The following is a 20,511-nucleotide window of genomic DNA, read 5'->3' as shown; positions in this document are numbered from 1 at the left end:
AATGATCACGCGACAGTTGCCTTCAAGGTATACAGGAAACAGTTATTATTTTAATAAGTCTTCGATTTCGCTCTCGTGCGTGACACACTTATAACTCGAAATGCATGCACAATCTGTTCAACAGATCGAGATATAAACAGCCAAGCAAATAGAAAGGTATGTAGTGTGTAGTTTTCAATATCGCTGAACATAGCGAACCGTAAATGTGAAGTAATCTGTTGCATGACATCTTTTCCAGCAAAGTTTGTGTAGTTCACTGCAGAAAGGAGTGTTCTTCGAAGGGGGCGAATTCATTCCGCGGCCAACTATGCAGCCACGTACAACGACGCTCTTTGACGTTAATGCTTCCCACACGGAATTCAAAAATATATGAAATTCCCGGAGTTTCTCACCAGCAACGTTCGGTTACTGGTGAGCTACTCTCTGGCATCTGCATGAGACGTTCAAAAAGCGACGAAGTACTTCTAGGGACCGTGGCACTGCTAAATGTCCGGCCGCGCTCTGCATTCAATGCGCCTGCACCCAAAGCGCTTGGAAGGGATATGGCGGCGAGAGGTCTCGTGATGCAAGTAAGCCAATCGCGTCGGCGGCGGCGCGCGGAAAACAGATGCGATACTCTGAAATTTTCCTAGTGACTCTACGCTGCGTGAGATATGGACGCCATCTGGCAGTGGCGTAGGGAAACATGGGCTTGTCGAGAACCCACGGCCACTGCCAGGTGGCAGCACTATATCGTCGGCAGAGGGCTTTTTCATACATACCGTCGTATTTCCAGCGCAGCCTAAGAAAGACTGGGGTCTTTCGAATTAAGTATCTATGTATTTTCTAGTAAAAGAACACACCACCTAATCCTTACGTATTGATGTTGCGCCTCAGATATGCGCAATATTTGCTTTTTGGTCGACAGTGTTCACAAGTATGAACGCAGCTACCAGTTCAAGATGGCTGAGCGTTCAGCAAGTGCTTAAACTTCGACCGGGTGGCTGAATCGTGTAACAGACAGGCAGAGAGAAAGACAGACGGACCAAAATTTCTGCGTTCAAGTATCCCAAGAAACACTGTCGCCCTTAAAAAATAAATAAATACGCACAGTTCTACATGCACATAACTTACTGCTGCCGATACACAGTGCAAAATGCTGTATCTGTTTTCTCCCTGTCTTTTTTCTTGAAATGTGCTCACGCATAAGCCAGTATAAGGAGCACCCCCTCCACACACACACACACACACACACACACACACACACACACACACACACACACACACACACACACACACACACACACACACGCACGCGCGCGCGCGCGCGCGCGCGAATTAGCTGCTTCCGCAGCACCCTTGAAAACAAACCATCCTTGGAATGACGCGTTTGAAAAAGTAACACTATTTTAAACGAAGGAGCACTCATCACGGTCGAAATTTGCTCACTGGGAGAAAGGAACAGGCTGGGAAACACGCACCCGGCTACTATGACATAGGCCGTAGCAGCAACAGAAAAGTTAGGCTAGTGAGAGAAGGAGACATGCTCTCTTTCACAACCTCATGCCCCTCCCCACTTCTACGGTGCCAAACTGGACGAACGGTATATTATAATTTTTCTGCTTTTTCTGCATTCTCTCTCTCTCTGAAGGCTAGTCAAGTTCTTGAAAAAGAACGTGCACTAAGCCCACTAACAGAAAGTCGACCTGCAACTGTCCTGAACGAGATAAAACAAATAAAATGTATTTCGTGCTCGATGCCGAACGTACAATTGCAGATGAAGCATAAGTAAGGTTGGGTAATGCGGAGTGACTATAGGCTCATTTAGTTAAGCATTTATGTGTATTTCATGAGCTAATGAGGAAAATTTTGACAAGAGGAAATAGGGCAACCCATTAACAGTCTGGTTAAAAGGAGACTCAATTTAGCTATAACGCTCGCGACACACTGGAGGTTTTACAATGACTGTATATGGCTGGGCGAAACCAAAATTTGGTCGCCCTATGTGAGCAAGAACTCTTAGCACGTACGTGCTGCAGAAATCGAGCAAGCTCCGCTACTCGCCACTGGCCCACCAAAAATTAAAAAGTCATTCGCGGGCACAAATGCGTGTGCCACAGAAATTGGCCAAGTCCCACTACTCACCAGTGGTCTACTGAAAATGAAGAACGGAACACAGGGGTAGCAAACACCAATTAGGATTTCTAGACACACGTAACCAATGATTGAAGACACTTTAATGAACCGTAGGAATGAAGCCAGCGATATAAACAACGTTGCCGCACGTTTCAGCTTCACTGGTGAACCATCTGTATGGAGCGCTTGGGCGGTGATTTGTATAATAAAACTACGAAAACTTTGAAATAATGTAGTTTTAATGTCGCTACCGAAGTTCTAGGTAACGCATCGTGATAAAGAAGACGCCAGCCATGAAAATAACAGAGCATCTAATAAAGAACAATGAAAAAGCATGAGATTGTATAACTCCAGAGAAGTTGTAACATCGATGTAATAAAAGAGCACTGTTTGAAACGGTAGAAAAAGCAAAGTTTAGAGGAAAGGCGAATTCTGAACAATTCGCGTCAAAGAAGGATTAATTGAACTCATAAATGCAAGGGAGACAAGGATAACATTCACTCATATAGATCGTTGACAATTATATCGGTACTATGCAGCTTGGCGATGCTCATACCTTGTTAAAAAGCATGGTCGACCTTTCCGCCATAGGAATCGGTATAATACGAAAGTGAACCCTATCTTCACAGGCGTAGTTGATTGTTTATTGTACATTGATATATGAGAGCTCGCACAACGTATATCGGTGTTTGGCAGCAATAGCACTGTTTGACGTGGATACACGCACGTTGACGCCTAGTAGCACATCTCCTCCCGACGACTAATGTCCATCATCATGATTTAACCCTTGTGGTAGCAGAAGTAGCTAACATGCACCTGGACGCAGCATATAGCGCACACAAGGATGGCATAAACAAGTACCTAATAAATACTGGTGCTCGATGTGCACTCATTCAAAGCGTCGTCATTTGACGAGAGAAACGCCAGGGTGTGCGTTCCCCAGTAATAGGGTAACCTATGCCTGTGCTCATGCATATACTACGCAGCGTTTCAGAAACGCGAGAGGCAGAGTTCCTAGATTTAGCCGTGAACGCGGGAAGGAGTTCCGCTTTCCGCTGGCAGGTCTCTCGCTGCACCAAACACTTATAGGGAGCCTACATGACGGCCGTTCATGTAGGCTCCCTAAACACTTACTGCGCGACATTCGCCCGTAGACGTCATTGCCTTTCTGTGCCGCTTATTGCAGCAGTTTTATTTAGTCGGTGCTGTCACACTCGATGCAGCAGGTGGCGGAGAAATACCGTTGATGCATCTGGAAGCTGCATCATATACTCATGCGACGAAGCGTCACACGCAACTCGACGCGAAAGGTAAAGCAGGTACTGCGTCGTCACCGATCCTAATCACAACATACGGTGCAAAGCACCGATCGTAGAGTTTCCTTGAATAAAAAATTGGCCGCGTATCTGCGTGCTTCGCTCCAAATGTCGTGTAAAGACGATAGAAGAGGCGCTGTGTGAGATATGGACGCCATCTGGCAATACGTCGGGAAACATGAGTGCTGTGTTGCGTGCTGGTATAGTCCCGGCGCAGCAGCAGGCGAAGACCGGCGGTGACCAACGCGACCGGCGGGGACGCCAGCCAGCCCGAAAACGCGGTTTGGCGCGAAGCGCTGAAGCAGAGAAACGTCCGCACTCAACGAGTACTCTCCACACACTCTTTTATTTACACGTCGCCTGGGTAAAACAGGAACGCCAGAGCGGCGCCCACAACCGGCAGCCTGAAGGCCGCCCACAACGCTGCTTTTTCATTTTTTAAATATTTTTTTTCACCTTCTTGGCCTTCTCAAAACTAAAGTTTTTCAACACCAACCCATGGCATTCGTACAGTGCAATACAGAACCGAAACCGAAACACAACAATGAGCTCGTGCGAAGGGCACGGAGGAAGGCAAATTTCAGCGCAGTCGCATTTTCAGCTTTGTTGAAACAGCGCTCACTAGACGACGACGAAGTAAAAGAAGGCACAGGACAGGCAGCGCCTGTACTGGGCCTTCTTTTACTTCGTCGTCGTCTAGTGAGCGCTGTTTCAATAAAGATGAACGCATACCAACTCGCTCAAGCTTCCATTCTTATGCATTTTCAGCGCAGCTTAAGAAACTAGGGTCCTTAAAATTACGTATGTATGCATTTTCTATTAAAGGAACACGCCACCTAATACTTACCTAGTGATGTTGCACCTCAGATATGCATGATATTTACTTTTTGATCGACAACGTTCACAAGTATGAACAGCCGTACCAGTTCAAGACGGCTGGCCCTTGGGCAAGTGGTTCAACTTTGGCCGAGTGGCTGAATCGAGGGACGTGCCGACAAACAGAAAGACAGAAAGACAGACCAAAATTTCTGCGTTTAAGTTCCCCAAGAAAGACTATCGTCTTTAATACACCGAAAGCCTCCGCTGCGCTGGAACTACCGAAGCGCTGCCTCTCGGCGCTCGTTATTGTCATGATGCAGTACTTCACCTCTCCCAAATGGTGAAACCACCCCAGCCAACCAATATCAATGTGAAAGGGAGAAGGTCTGAGAAGTATAAGGCGTGTTTGTGAAGCCTCTTGCATGTGCGTCAGTAGCACAGTGGGTAGCGCGCCCGGCACCTATCGTCGCGGACCACGATGTTGTGGGTTCGACTCCAAAATGAACGAAACTTTTAGGGGCGAAGCTCCTTAAAGCGGCACCCGTTCGTCCCTCGTAGTCGTAGTGCGTAACCAGTCGTAACGCTAGTACCAGATCTTGACCTCCAAGGTGGTGCCGGTGGGAGATTTTTCCTGTGCGTTGTTGAACAATAAAAAATTCGCAGCGTGCGCGTTAACTAAAAGCCGAATTCTTCTGTCTCTCATTCCCCATTAGCAGCCATTGGCATGTTCCAGTAGGAAACGTTAGTAGAAGTGTAAGTGTTAGCTAAAAGCCGACTTCTTCTGTCTCTCATTCCCATTAGCAGCCATTGTTTACCTCCAAGGTAGTGCCTGGTGAGATTTCTCCTGTGCGTGATTAAACAATAAAAATTTTTTTCAAAACGCCGTTGATTGATGAAATAAACCAACGAAAGACGCCAGATGTTTTCGAAAAGCAAAACGAAAGAACGCCAGATGTTTCTAAAGCAAAACGAAAAGACGCCAGCTGCTTAACGAAAGACGCCAGATGTTTTCTAAAGCAGTGGTTTTCTAAACAATGAAAATTCACAGCGTACATGTAAAATTAAACTGAGCTGCAAGTCGTCATAACTCATCGAACCTTTAGTATAAACGCGCCCGATCTCACGTCGGTGATGATGTACTGGGCAGAATTCACGGAAGATTCACGGTTTACCGATGAACCTCCGCAGCTTCGCCCACTCATCATCATTCACTCCGTGGATATGCTGTGATTTTTTTTTTATTGCGATAGCTATTATATGGACACTCTCGACAGCTTCTAGCCGTCGCCGTCATGATTTCTTTAAAATCCAAATGGATAATATCGCCCTGCGCATCGTATGTTCTACCCGCGAGTAAAAGCGTGTGAGCGCTGACGACGAACGCGGCTGAAGCAGAGATGAAACGAGCCGACCACCTCCGTCGCGCGGAGGGCTCCGTGTGATAACAACATCCCGCGTGCGACGCCTGCTATTGATTGCTCCTCAAGCAGCGAGGAAACGGCCCGTTAGTCCTGAAGGAGCATGAATGGACACGCCGGAGGAGGGGAGGGGCTGTGTCGCTTGAGCAACAACTATGGACTTTTGATCGCAAGAGCGTGGTCGCGATCGCTGGCGAGCGCGCTGTCGCGGCAAACATCAGCAAAGGGCTTATATGCCGTTCTACATACTGTGCTCTCACTGCTTCTCGTTGAGACGACTGCGCGCAAACCGCTTCTCTCCCTGGAGCGGCCGTATTCCCTTACACCAGCGTTTTGTAGAGGTACGCGAGATCGGATCCAAAAGAGTTTGCTGCTACCCTTACTTCATATAACATTACAATTTGTTGCTATCGCATTCACTAGTTTGCGCTTGCGGCGAAATGTGATTTATTGTCATCTGTTCCTATGCGTTTTGCCGACGTCACTTGCGTTGATTGATTGTCTTCATTGTACGACGTATTTTATAACGCAAGTTCCAGTGGAACAGGGCAACATTTGGTTTTCGTGAACTCAGAGAACAGGTTGCTTAGACGTAGGTATGGTGTACTGGAATGGGGTAGTGTGCCGTCTGACGCCGGAAACATGGCTCTTTTTGCGATAACAGCCTGCGGTGCCAGAGCACACCGTACTACTGTGTCGCCACCTGACGCCGCCCCCTGAAGTGAAGTGCGTGTGGAGCGCGAAGTTTTGTCTGGTGGCGCTGCGAGCGCCTGCCTAGTGGTGTGTGTGTGCGTGTGTGTGTGTGTGTGTGTGAGTGCGTGTTGGAGCGCACAACATTTTGTCCTGTGGCGCTGCGAGCGCCTGCCCTGTGCCAAAAGGGATTAGGAACACCTACTTACTTACTTACTTACTTACTAATTTATGGTTTTATGGTAAGCTGAGATACAAAGCCTCCGAGATCAGCAGTTGTAGTTGGCGCGCTGGTCGTGCGTGCACGTGGGAAACTTGTTGATCGTTCCCTTCTGTTTCTCATGACGCGCTAGCGAATTTTTTTGTGTGCGTGGCAGACTCAGTGTTTGAGGAAGCCTGATGCATTCAAGTTTTTGCAGACCGATTAGAATTACGAACGTATTCACATAGGATAAATCCAACACCCCGAACACATCGCGGTGCATTTAGCTGCATTCCTGCGCTTTGGCGCCCCTTTGAGGAGTAAAATCTCTAAAGAAATGGAGCAGCGTTCGTCATTGAGCGTTGCATTTTTTCCGTCCATAACCTTGCGACCGCTCTTCTGGCTGATGCAGGTGATGGGTGGTCGTGCAACTCACCTGATGCTGTTAATGTTATGCTTCCGGACCTCCTCGTGTGTTTCGACGCATAACTTCCAATTACTGGGATAGCTAGACAGGCGTACATATGCATGGAATGAACAACAATGTGCTTTTTTATGCCTTTGGCAATCAAAACAGTAAGCATGCAGACGATCCGGGACGCTGCTCTGCGATAGGAATTGTGCAAGCTCAGACGACGCAGAAGCATTTTTATTTATTGCAATAATGCAGCAAATGTGTTTAAGTGTTTAAGTCTTGCAAATATACTTAGTTTCAATTGTGTTACGTGACCATTTGGCTCAAGAGTGGCAGAAATTTTCGCAATTCCAATTTAAATTTCGCGCGCCGCGCACACCGTTCGATTGTGGCGCCCTACTGGTGGCGTCATCGCAAAAGTGACCACCGTTATCCAATTGGTTTGCTGCGAAGACGGCACACTACCCCATTCTAGTATACCATAACGTAGGTGCGTCTTACCATAAATCTCGTTCATGTCATGAGACAGGGAATACGTAATACGTAAGTGAATCAGGTAATAGGTAGACCCACAAAGTGCAGGTAAGCTCTGTTTATGGCTTTCATGAGCTACTAAAGCACATTTCATTGAACAGATATCAGTAGATGTTGCGCACCTCAGTACATACATTACTAAGCACGCTTAGTAGGTATTCGTACATATATTAAAAGACTCAAAAACTACCAGTATTTCCACAAACCAATCAATCAGGGGCCATTCAAGGAGGCGTAATCTTAGAACTATTCATGCTATTACGCTGCGGATCTCAGGTAACGAAGGGTGACATAGAATAACGATGTCGTGACATAAAAAAGTCACAGTTTCGCCGCAACGGCGAAGCAATGAATGCGATAGCAACAAATTGGAATGTAACGCGAAGAACGGAAACCAGCTCGAAATTGCCAGCGCGTCGCTCGAGCCCAAAGGACGCACGAAAGGAGCGCACACAGGACGAGCGCGAACTATCATGCGTCACAGCTCGACACTTGAAGCGCACTGCTCACACATAAAGCACGACGCACGAAACGAACGAACAGACACACACAGCACTAGCGCGAACTAACTGTCACAGTTGTTGTTTCTGTTTGAACAGCGCGCTCCTTTCGCAAACGCGCCGCTGGCGCGGCAGCGGCTCCGGCGCGCCAGCGGCGTCAGCTATGCGCCGTTACGTCACTGCTCCTCGCGCAAGCGCAGCACTCCTCTCGATAAACCACGCGAAACTGCTCAACCTAGGCCAGTGTAACTAACGCTACAAAAAGTTACTGCTAGCCTTCCTTCTTATGGCATTCTAATTTGTTGCTACTGTATTGATTACTTCTCCCTTGCGGCGAAACTGACTTTTTATCGAGTGGCCATGATCATGGGTAGAGCATCGGGCCTCTGTTGTGATGGACTGTGGAACCAGATTCCAAACCTACTGCCAACAGTCCGACATGCTACTTCGCCCAGTTTTGATAGACTGCTGCCGATCTCGTGCAGTGAATGCCAAAAGGAGAGTTGACTTATGTCACTGAGGGCGTACTGGCTGCTCTCTTACGGAGAAGAAAACGGCGATGTCGATGTCGCCGGCCAACAACAGCTTATATAATTTACAGCACTATCGATAGTATTTGAAGCAGCAGTACTCCCGATGGCGTTATCTATAGTTTATCGGTAGTAGCACAATGGATATTTTATTAACACTATCGATAGTTTCGAAAAGCTATCGAAGGTATCGACATTCAAATTACCGATAATTTTGCATCATCACTTCGTGGACATGTATTGTAGGACACGTTCCACTGCATATATTCTCCAACCAATAAGTTCACCTCGGCATATGGAATATTCCCATGTCATCGTTCTCTGTAAATTCCCGAGAATATATGTCGCATCTAAAAGCTGATTCAACGACTTTGGATAGAGCTTGACTTGTCTTGCACAATAATAAAACGCCAGGAAAGTAAACAGTGGAAAGAGGAGGCGTATAGGTGCGGCAGAGAACAAGGCACGTCAATCATAGAGTTAGTATACTGACTCTAGAGGAAAAGCTGGGCCGCGAGACCGCTAACCACAAGAACGCTGACATCTTGGAACGTTGTCATTCTTGCCATCACATATGAATCCTAAAGAAGCATTTGCACAATTAAAAACGCGCGGATATTGTTTTGTGTTTATTTTGAGTACTTCTACGAAAGAATACGACGGTTATTTATGCAATTTACTGCGCGCGGAAAGGAGCGCTTGCAGGCTGGTTAACTAGATGGCACCACCATATCAACACTCGCGAGCATGCTCGCGAGTACGCGAGTGTGTGCTCGCGGCCGATTGCGCCGGTTTGCGCGTCGTGTTAAAGCCCCTGAAACTTCATTCATGTCGTGTATCTCGTAGTTGTCATAGTGTCCCGTTGTATGCGTTTTCTGTCGTCGTATACCACTCTACTTCATGTGACAGCCCTTTTTTCTTTCAAGCTGAAAACTTGAGTGCAAACCAGGACGGACGGCAAAGAGGAGATGAGGCAAGCCCTGAAAGTTATGTACCAACTAGGCGCAACCGATTTTTTTTTTAGACTTTTTAACGGCGATAAAACTTCGTGGGCCGTGTCTCTTTAGTTTTGATTGAAGCTCTCAGGTGATGTCTCACTCACATTCGCCGCTGCATGCTGCAATCGACATTTTTCTGCTTTACTGCTGTCTGCGCTGAAGTACGGCAGCAATGAGCTGAAAAAGAACGTGGATACAGGTGTCTCGCCATTGCAAGTCGAATCAGCGCGCGACCACAGTCTACACACTTTGCTTCGAGCTGCGAATCTGTCGAGTGACCTTTGTGCCAGCGAAAGGAGAAACTTTGGTAGTGAGTGCCTAGTAAAAACCATGCACAAACAGGTGCAAACTTTAACTGTTATCAATCAGACCAGCTGCACAGACAACGCGACACTAACACACGGCTTCACGCATCAAAACACAGCTGATGTTCCCTGAACAGCGCGTAGCTGGCTCAGGTTGGTAGATTAAAACTTATTACTACCGTCAAATATAGCGAGCGTTTCAGGGTCTGGCAACGTTCGTTTTGTTCCATCATGGCGGAACCCATGCGGTTATAGGTTTCAATGCATGGGCCCTATGGGGAGCTTTTCCTCTAGAGTCAGTATATTAACTCTATGACGTCAATGGTAGACGAACTCGCGTGTGGCGACAAGTGGTATGGGAGGAGAAGATGAAGGCGTCGCGCTGTAGTAGCTAGTTCCACGTCTACAGCCGGCACTCGGCTGTGGACGGATCGAGAACTACGGTCCTGAGCGACAACGAATGATACGTTAACATCGGTCCCTAATGATACTAGGGTTGCTTAACTAGTTCGTCATGAAATGTTGATAAGCTATGGAGACGCAAGGTGGATACTGATGTACAAAAACCTTTATTTCGTGCACGCACTAAATTAGGAGAGGAAATAGCACACAGAAAAATCCTACCTTTTTGTAGCATTTATTGAAGATACATTCTATGGAGTCATTTATTGATACTCATTGCAACAGTATCACCTAATTGTTGGGGTTTAACGACCCAAAACCACGATATGATTATGAGATACGCCGTAGTGGAGGGCTCCGGAAATTTCGACCACCTGGGGTTCTTTTACGTGCTCCTAAAGTTAAGTACACGGGCCTCAAGACAATATGACCTAAGTAATTGCGTTCGGTGCTACGCATTAATACGCAGGTGTCGCTGATATAATCTTGGTCCATCTCATGTGCAACAATTCCATCAACTCGCATAGAAATTTGTCGGAACTCTGCAATATTTTGGCACTAAGCACAGTTATGGCTGTATGGTAGAAAATCTTAGCACTATAATACATATGCACTTTAACGTTGCACAGCACAGCAAACCAGCAAGCTAGAGCCAAGGGTTCTCAGGCCGACCGAATTATTTTTCTGATATTAGAATGCCCAGTTTCTCTTTCTCTCTCTTCCTCCCTCACACACACACACACACACGCACGCACGCCCACGTATATGCGGTAAAGAAAAACTTACAGGGTCCCTTATGCATTTGGCTAAGACGACTCAAAGGTGAAAGCCATCTTGTTCTTCTCAGTCGATGTACTAGACCCCCGTACCCCTCCCAAAACTTTCTGCAACTAACGTGGTTTTGCACTGCCTCCAGGATCGGAGGCATTCCAAGCTTTCTGCACCTCACGTGGTTTTGCACTGCCTCCGGGATTGGCCCATCTTCGACCAAGCGACGACGTCATGTGATGATGTCATCATATGAAGTCACGTTATGTGACGTCATAGTGAAGTCATGATTACGTCACGAATTATGGCGATCTCTGACGCCATGAGAACGATACACGGTGACGCGATCGCGTGATGGCGCTGCCGACGCCGACAGTAGGTTTTCGCGTTTGATGAGGCATCTAAGGCTTTCAAGTTGCCTGAATAATGCAGTAACACTGATAATTCTGTGGTCGCTCTTCTTTAATGAAATGTTTCTTCGGCCACTGTTACTTGACATAGAATCTACTGTAAACATAAAGCAACAACGCATACAAATAACAAGATAAACAAAGATGTTTTATACTTAATACAGGCGAAATTTTCTAGACATGGGGGTAACTTCAAGTTGTTGCTATCGTGAAGAACGTTGCCGGTTAACTAAGTGGCATACCTGCCGCTTTGTCAAAGCTTAACAGATCTGAGGTGGCCATTATTGCAATAGGAATAGCTTTGAAAGTCGCCTACTTCCATTTTATGAAACTGCGACTAGGCTGCGTGGCATGAAGTTACTTTAGTAATTATGACAATTATCTATAAAACCTTTGCACCAGGTAAACTTAAAGCAGGCGGATCTTACTCCAGAAATCGTAATCTGTTATTTTATAACAAAAAATAGGCACCTTAAGCAGAGACGGCCTTCTAAATAATACATTCATAAAAGTGTCTACCATATCTGTTTAATATCAGAGTTAGGCTTGGGCAAGTTGGTGGAAATACGTTCAGAACGTATTTTGCATGCCACACGTGTTTAAGAAAAGGGTAAGGCAGAGACAAAGACTATCCCTTTGTCTCTACCTATACCTTTTCTCAAAGTTGTGTGCGCTGTAGAACACCGTCTGTATGTAAAATCAGATAACGTTATGCGTATTATCCCTATGTCTGCGAAGTTATGCATGCATATTGATTAGATTGTGTGCATTTGTGCTTACAATAACGTGTTCAGCGTTCTGTTCTTCAAAGCAATTGTCACTCGTTCATGAACGGGCAAAAGAAGCTCATCTCGCCGAATATAACATGTAAATCACGTCAGCGCAGCACGCAAGTTTAGTTGTGGGTGCGTATCACTTTATGGCTGCTTGGTAGAATTATACGTCGTCAGCTTTATTCTACGAGCCAAACGGAAAGAGCAGCATCAGTACAGAGTACGGAACAGAATTTCCTAGTCTTGTTTGCCAAACTGAACGTTTGCGTCTTTGCGGGTCTCAGGTCATCGGTAAGCTATGATATGGTGACGTAACTCAGTAAATCTACTCAACGCCTTTAGCATCTCTGTCATCTTCGCGTATGCTCGAAGCTGTGATGTTATAGTATTAGTGTTCTCCGCAGTCACAAGACATTATAATGTCGACCGTACCTTTAAAGAGGGAAGCAAACAACTCCAGTTTTGCTCCGCGTACTCTGATCGGTACGTTAACGAAGTGTTAGGTAAGGTTTCTCCAGATAAAGTGTAGTCTGGGATCAGGTGCATCTTTATTTTGAGCCAGGGAAAATTGGGTGTGCGTTAGATTCGAGTTAATACGATAAGTGAGTCAGTGCTCGTTCATGTGCCTACTTTGTACACTTTTCTGACTGTCCACTACTTTAGGCGGACAACTATTATTAGGCAATAGGAGAGGAGTAGCCGGCGCCGCACATAGGCACCAACCTATCATTAAGTACACTTAGTAAAAATATGAATCAGTGCCCAGGCAGTATTACGAAAATGTCTGACATCACGAGGACCTGCTCGACAAAGAGGTTATGAGGTCGCCTTCTTATACTTCTTTCAGCAGCAGTGCTCATTCTGGATTACCGAGAATCCACCGACTATGACTATAATAATGGCATTCTTTTTGTTTCTAGTTCTTCGAGTAACTTTGTAATTGAGCGTAATATTGCACTTCACAGAGTCCCATTAACTCTCAAGACATACTGAAAGACGCTGTGATTTATATCTATTATGCACGCAGTGGCACACATCGAAAATTGTGTGATGGAATATTTCAAGGCGCGTTGTTGACATAAGCCACACTTTACTCTTAACATTTTACAAAAAACTGACGGGCTGTTATGATCTTCGAACTTATCTGAATAAATACACAAATTATTGCAATTTTCGTGCATCGATTAGCTGAAACATTTCCAAGCATAAAGTACCTAATCGGCAAGAGGGATTCAGTGCGTCTATTAAAAATATTCCTAACTACAAGGGCTCTTAGGTGGACTGGTTGGTGCATGAACATTATGGCAGAATTGTGCAAAAAACAGGACATGGAACACAAAGTACGCACCGCTGTATCCTGCATGTTCGCTGTTCCGTTTTTTTGGGCGCTGTTCTGCCATAATGTTATAACTGCAGCTTTCGTCAGAGACTCACTTATTTTACAGGACTGGTTAAAATGGCGAATAAATACTCCGAGCTTCAAACAGAAAAATTTCTGGCCTTCGAAAGTTCATTAGGTAAACTTTTATATATTTGGAGAAATATTTTATTATCAAAAAAAGAGTAATTGTAGTAACTATCTCCTAAGAGACCTGCAACAGGCCGGCGGCAGTGTCATTCGCCATCTACGGTGCCACCTTTTCTGAAGTCCGAGTTGGCGAGTATGTGGTCACCATCTCGCTGAACACCCAAGATAACGTTGAACCTTCCGGTGCGGTTTGTAACGTTGTGGCCCAGCTTTCTCAGTTCTTCTACATAGTCCTGGAAAAGAACGCATCTATTGTACCAGACGGCATTCAAGCGGCACTTTGTATTGAAGCTAACGTTCATCGGAACCGCTGTTGAGTGTATGGTTACGTTTTCTTTGTGTGGATCGCCATAAAAAAAAAGATAACGCCATATCCACGAAGTGAATGATGTTAAAAACGCTTGCTCGGAAATGATCGGGTAACCCGTCAATCCTCCGTACAAATTCCTCTGTCGTCATATAAAGACGTGGCCACGTATTTATATATATGTACACATTACATACACAATGTTTATTAATTTACTGCGCGAGCCCTCGCCGCTGCCGCCGCCTCTGGAGTAGTTGTAGGGAAGTGCACTGAGTGAGCTACCGGCGAAGAGAAAGGAAGCGCGCCGAGAGCAAGCGCTGTATATGGGCGCGGCCCTCTAAAGGTCACCTATCTAACGAGAGCACGCGCTGAGTGTGCAGCGGAGTGTGCGGCACCGCGCCACCTAGTGAGCGCGCTTGAATCACCGGAGAAAGCACAGCTGCCCCTCTAGCGTGAGCAATTAGAACTAGCGGATACGGCGCGATGCACAAGGCGCGAGCGTAAGAAGCTTGGCGAGCAAGCTCCTAAAAAGCATTTTTGCCTGATTCTTTCATTTGGCGTTTCCTCAAGTCTTTTGAAGAAGTGGCGATATCTTCAGGTTTTTCTGCATTTCCTCACTCAATAGAAATGATTACTGAGTAATAGTTCATATCTCGACGAAAAAATTCGTAAACAGGGGGTGGGTGCTCGAGCCGACGTTTCGACAAGTGGACTTGTCTTCTTCAGGGCTTCAAGTTCCAGCCTTGAAGAAGACAAGTCCACTTGTCGAAACGTCGGCTCGAGCACCCAACCCCTGTTTACGGATTTTTTTCAGCGCAAGCTTCCATCTTCCACTTCCTGCCGTGTTTTGGGGGGGGGGAAGGGGGGGGGATTTCATATCTCGATGTAATTCATGCGGATATATCTTGGTTATACAGCTATTAGCTTCGACAGAGGGGTGGTTATCAACATTTCATTATTGATGAGACAGTTTCTTATTGGTATATCGGGTAGTAAGTAATGTAGAATTTTTTGTGCTCCACCTACCGGTCATTTCTTTTCGTATTTTAACGCACCATTGCACCGCAAAGTGCGGGCACTGAAATAATCCTACGAATTTTCAGATGAGTGTACTTAAATGCATGAATAGGTCAACCATTCTAACCTTCATGGAAAAAGAAGCTGTGTGAGATAATTCAAGTTTGGTAAAGTACTGAACTGTGTAAATATAATATTTATAATCTTTCTTAAACGAGATCGCTTCAGTGCTCAGTCTAATTTCTGCATTTTCCTGCAACAGCATTTACTGAGTACTCTGTAAACAAAATTCTTCCAGCAAATCGTCTGAAATATTTCACTTTCTGTTTAAGGTAAAGTGGCCAGGCGTCTTGATTTAGGCTGGACATCTCCTGGTTTTGGGGCTGGGGTCCCGCTGTCCCGCCAACCTACCTGCGGGACGCTGTTTTGTCCCGCTTTCGGCCGAAAGCCGGCGCGCAGTCGCGGTCAGCTAGCGCAGTCGCGGTCAGCTATCACACCCCTTTGCAATACTATACTATACATGGCTCTGATCTGCTTTCTTTCTCTGTCTATCTCAATTTCTCTCTCTCTCTCTCTCTCTCTCTCTATTTCTCTTTATTTCTGTCTTTCATTGTTTCCATCTTTTTTTTTCTCTTTGTCTCGATCATTTCCTCGTTCTCTCGCCTATAGCAACGCAATCATATGTGGCTCCCACAAATGCTTATTCATGTACTACGCCTGGATAGCCGAGTGGTTACGGCGCTCGCCTTCGGACCGTCAATACCCGGGTTCGAATCCCGCCTCAAAATTTTATTGCGTTGCATTTAATTCTTCTTCTCCTCATCCTCTCCTCCTCCTTTCCTTCCTCTCGTTTTCGCCGAACACAGTTATCACTTAACGCTCGCCTCCACCCCCCCCCCCCCCCCGAGTCCTTGCCTCAGCACTCCTTGTTTTACTAGGCTTTACTCTCACCCACCCCAGAATACAACTTCCTTCCCCACCACAGTCCATCACTCTCCTTCGCCCCGCTCTCGCCCTCCAATGGCCCTCGCACCTGCTGTACTCGGTATTGGGGCTTGCCCAATTCCAGTGGTGCATATACGCCCGAGTTTTCGCGTACAATACGCGGCCTTCAAGCTTAAAACAGCTCCGCTATTTAAAGCGTAATTTTCGGTTTGATCTATATGACATGTTCTTCCTTCCGTCATTCCGCGACTCCCCCTCCCCCCTTTCCCGCTTTGGGGTCTGCAGAATATGGTCATTTTACTTTAACTCTTTGCGACGAGTACCATGGTCGACTGTCTAAAGGCATGAAATTTAATAATTGAATGTAAAGATCTGAAGGCGACATTTAAAGCAAGTGGAAGTGTTGGAATAAATTACAATGTACTTAGAGCAAATAATTGCAATTACAACGTAAATAATAATTTACTTATTCTGCAATCAGTCATGCTGTATTTCCTTAAACCGTAATTTAGCGACCCACTCAAACTACATGAGTACGTTATCAGCTCGCAGCAAGGATTTCTAAAAAGGTAAAAAGATGTTTTGAAATTGATGCTGAAACGTCTTATGCCCAACGTCTTGCTAAACACGGTATTGCCTTCACCAAAGCGATCGTTTTTAGCAAAATATTTTAACGAGAAGTGATAGCATGGAACTTTAGGTAACACGAATACTGAATTTACCATGAGCTCAGTGATAGCGGTCTATTCATTGCCAATAGTGCACAAAAATGGTAAAAGTGAGTCACGTGTATTGTCGCAAAGTGTTAAGTTGAAACACCATCTTTGTGTTTAAATGCCGAACTTTTCTTCGACCCAAATTTTAAACGAGAATTATGAATGCTTTCGCGAGCATTGTCAGGTAAATATTACAGCGCATAATGCAATTAGCACTTTATAACGAAATGCTTTTCATGTGATTGTGTGTTCACAAACGCCAACTGGCATTGTGAACAGACAAAGCAAGCTCAAACCATAAGAATAAGACAATGACACAACGCTGCCACGTGAGGTAGAAACGTTACAATGACGCAACGCTGCCATGTGAGGTAGAAACGTTACTTCGTTTGGTGTTATTGCGCTGTTTTGAACGTGGCTTAATTCGTACGTGGGAAACGTAAAAATAATTCTAACCCGAACAGTAGCGCTAATGGGAAGTTAATGCGAAGTTAATTACTTTGTGATATACATGTTGTTACTTCGGTTCGTATTATTCTGCTGTTTTCAACGTGGCTTAATTTGTACGTGGACAAAGTAGCAATAATACTAAGCCTACCAGGAATGCTAATGGGAACTCTTTGATTAATTACACTGTGCAACATATTGACATTGAGGAACTGAAATCTTGCGATATTGCTAGGCATGTCCACTTGTAATTGAATATCAGTGCTGGGTGGATACTGATATACGCGCCATCAAGCTTGCGCTTAAAGTACACTGTTGATCCTTTTATACTTGCAACAAAGCGCCATTTCGCAAATCAGTTCTGCGGGAACCCGCAAGGTGGCGGAAGGGTTAAGAAAGGAAAAATAGACAACCACTCGTTTGTAGCACGAAGCCACAAGGAAATCCATACGGATTTCTCAGAAATAATGCCTCCTAGTTGCCGGAAAAAAATTTCGGCAACTAAGAGGCTTTATTTCTGAGAAATCCGTATAGATTTCCTTGTGGCTTCGTGGTACAAAGGGGTGGTTGTCTATTTTATCTTTCTTAAAGCGCCATTTCGCGCACTGAAGCAGGAATATGGCTGGAGCACTCATATATTTCATCGCATAGTCTTGAATTTATTATATCGAAATTGGCGTCGACCTGAATACTTGTTCGAAGTGGATACGCCTTCCAGAGTAATCAGCTACAGTTCGTTATTTGCAATTCGTGCAGTTTAGTTAATAGTCAAACGTTAATGAGGGCATTTCAGTGACCACCTACTAATACAGGTGACATTAGCTTTTGCGGGCGTCCACTACAGCTGACAGTTTATTTCTGCAAAACTTTGCGTTCTGTTATAGTACAATATATTCCTGATTGCAAGATTAACTTTAAATAAATGCCAGTTAAACTTCTTGGACGCCATTTGAAGTTTGGTTTGTGGTATTTCAGTGCTATGGTCTGTTCTGCATTCTAACGGCAGGGTTGGTATAATTTTGTATTACCTGCGGGAAGAAAGGTTCAACCATCAAGATATTCGGAATGAGTTGGTGGTGTAGCCTTGCTTCGTCGATGGCCTGCTTGATATTGTAACCCTGCCAAAGTGCCCGAACAGTCACCTGTGGAAGATACGCAAATATATATATATATATATATATATATATATATATATATATATATATATATATATATATATATATATATATATATATATATATATATATATATATATATATATATATATATATTGTCACGTGGTCGTGACGTCGATGAAGGTAGCACTCGGCTTGTCCAAGATCAAACTCTTTATCTGGCCGAACTTGTGGACGGGAAACTGAAAGTCAAACCACAGCAATACACGCTGCACACTATGGTCCACTGTTAAAGGGAACACTCTCGAATGAGCAACTTTCATTTTGTTGGCCCCCTAACGGCTAGTGTTTGCGGAAAGATTGTTCATGCACGTTACTAGTCCGTCATAAGGGTTAGGAACTGTAAACGACCAGTAGTGTTATGCAAAGCTAAGCCATTATGCTTTTGTAGGAGAGCGAAATCCGAACATACCCGAAACGCAAGTGTTCCCTTTAACAGTGGCCCCGTCTGTACACTGATAGCGGCGAACAGAGCGTCGGCCGTCGAAAAACTGCTCATGGCTGGGACGCGCCGTCTTTTATACATCACGCGTCCAACTTCCTATCACTGGTGGTCGCGCAAGCTCTGGAATAATCTACACCGTTCGCGTCCTGCGCGTAATCTTAACAAAGTGATCTACAACAATCGCGAAGCTTCTCGAACACTGCGGCGTGGTCAGCGTCGAGCGTTGCTTAACCGTCCTTGCGGGTCAATTAAACCCGAAAACATAAAAATAAAACAAGAAGCGGGCGTGGCAATATATATAATTACCCATTTAGTTTATTATCATTCAAGCTCGAAGAGCAATCACTGCAGCCTGATGACATGTCTGTTTTACTTTGCGCATAAAATATTCATTATTCCTGGATTTCATTCATCGCGTACCTAATAAATTCAGGAACGCCCAAATTTGTTTATAAGCAGCGCCTCATTGAAAGTATGTGCAATTAAGCAAACGACCTTTTAGTGTTTCCTCCTCCTCCTCCCTAAACAAACGACCATTTTGCTTCGCTGGCGAACAAATTAACTTCGATCGTAACCGTTTCTAAAGAAATGTCTCATATGCACGGTGAATATACGTATATGCATGTAGAAGAACTGACATTTTGGCGGGACCCGCGACGGTGGTCTAGTGGTTATGGCGCTCGACTGCTGACCCGAAGGTCGCGGGATCGAATCTCGGCCGCGGCGGCCGCATTTTCGGTGGAGGCGAAAATACCTGAGGCCCGTATGCTTAGATTTAGGTGCACGTTAAAGAACCTCAGGTGGTCAAAATTTCCGGAGCCCTCCACTGCGGCGTCCCTCATAATCATATCGCGGTTTCGGGAGGTTAAATCCCAACAATTATTGAAATTTGGGCGAGTTGGATGTAGTTAAACATGATTCACTTTTTTAGCGCACAAACGAACAAGGACGAAAAGCGACGCGTCGCTTTTCGTTCTTGTTCGTTTGTGCGCAAAAAATGTGAAACATGAATTACCAACATTAACAACCATACGCTCTTTCTAGTTAAACATGTTGAGTGGTTTTCAGCGCGAAACAAACGAGAACAGAAGTTTCGCACTAGTTTGTTTCGTGTTGAAAACCACTCAACATGTTAAATATTCATGTGGAACGGGTAGTCAAGCCCCTCGTGTTCTGAATTTGCCGCGCGGAAACGCGTCTTCGCGGCCCCTCAGGCGCAATAAAGAGCTTCCCGATGCACGTTAAGTTTCTACTTCTGCTAGTGAGAGACAGCCGTAAATATGCTCAAAATGCATGATTTGTATCGTTGAGGCACCTTAAAGAAGCTTTGCTCTAGAGCAAGAACGACAGTCACAAAGGGGGCCCTATTTTTTTTAGTCTAGCAAACAAGCAACAGTAAGTTGAACCTTTTGGTTCCCATTCTTGTCCATTGAGTGGCGATATTCTCATCTACGGCAGGTTTGATTCCTTTGGGTAGCATACGAGAGCTTATACGAGAGCTTCCCGCGCACTACATGAAGTCATAGCGGTAAAAAGTTTTGCACATCGCCAGCCATAGCATGGGTGGCTCTTAACCCTGCCAGTGTAATATCCTGTACATATACATCAACTCCCAGGAAAGCTGACGCGGGAGAAGCAGCCGCCGTAGCACCGCCTAGTAGTGCAAGACCATTTGCACTAGGTTTCACTCTGGTCTCTTCAGCGGCAAGTTGTTTTCTTTTTTTCGTGCGTGTTGG

General features: G+C 45.3%; 1 protein-coding gene across 1 annotated transcript in view; it reads right to left on the bottom strand.

The window, feature by feature from the left end:
* Positions 1-13,809: 13,809 nt before the first annotated feature.
* Positions 13,810-20,511, bottom strand: part of LOC119391253 (scoloptoxin SSD14) — a 56,215-nt gene continuing 49,513 nt past the window's right edge. Inside the window, exons 11-12 of the mRNA XM_037658930.2 lie at positions 18,184-18,297; positions 13,810-13,956 (exon numbers count right to left, since the gene is read on the bottom strand). Coding sequence (XP_037514858.1) covers positions 13,810-13,956; positions 18,184-18,297 — 261 coding nt within the window. The remainder of the gene's footprint in view (positions 13,957-18,183; positions 18,298-20,511) is intronic.

This window comes from Rhipicephalus sanguineus, chromosome 4, assembly GCF_013339695.2.
Source record: "Rhipicephalus sanguineus isolate Rsan-2018 chromosome 4, BIME_Rsan_1.4, whole genome shotgun sequence".
Taxonomy (NCBI): Eukaryota; Metazoa; Arthropoda; class Arachnida; order Ixodida; family Ixodidae; genus Rhipicephalus; species Rhipicephalus sanguineus.
The sequence above is the reverse complement of the archived record's forward strand: the minus strand, read 5'-3'. Positions and strand labels throughout refer to the sequence as shown.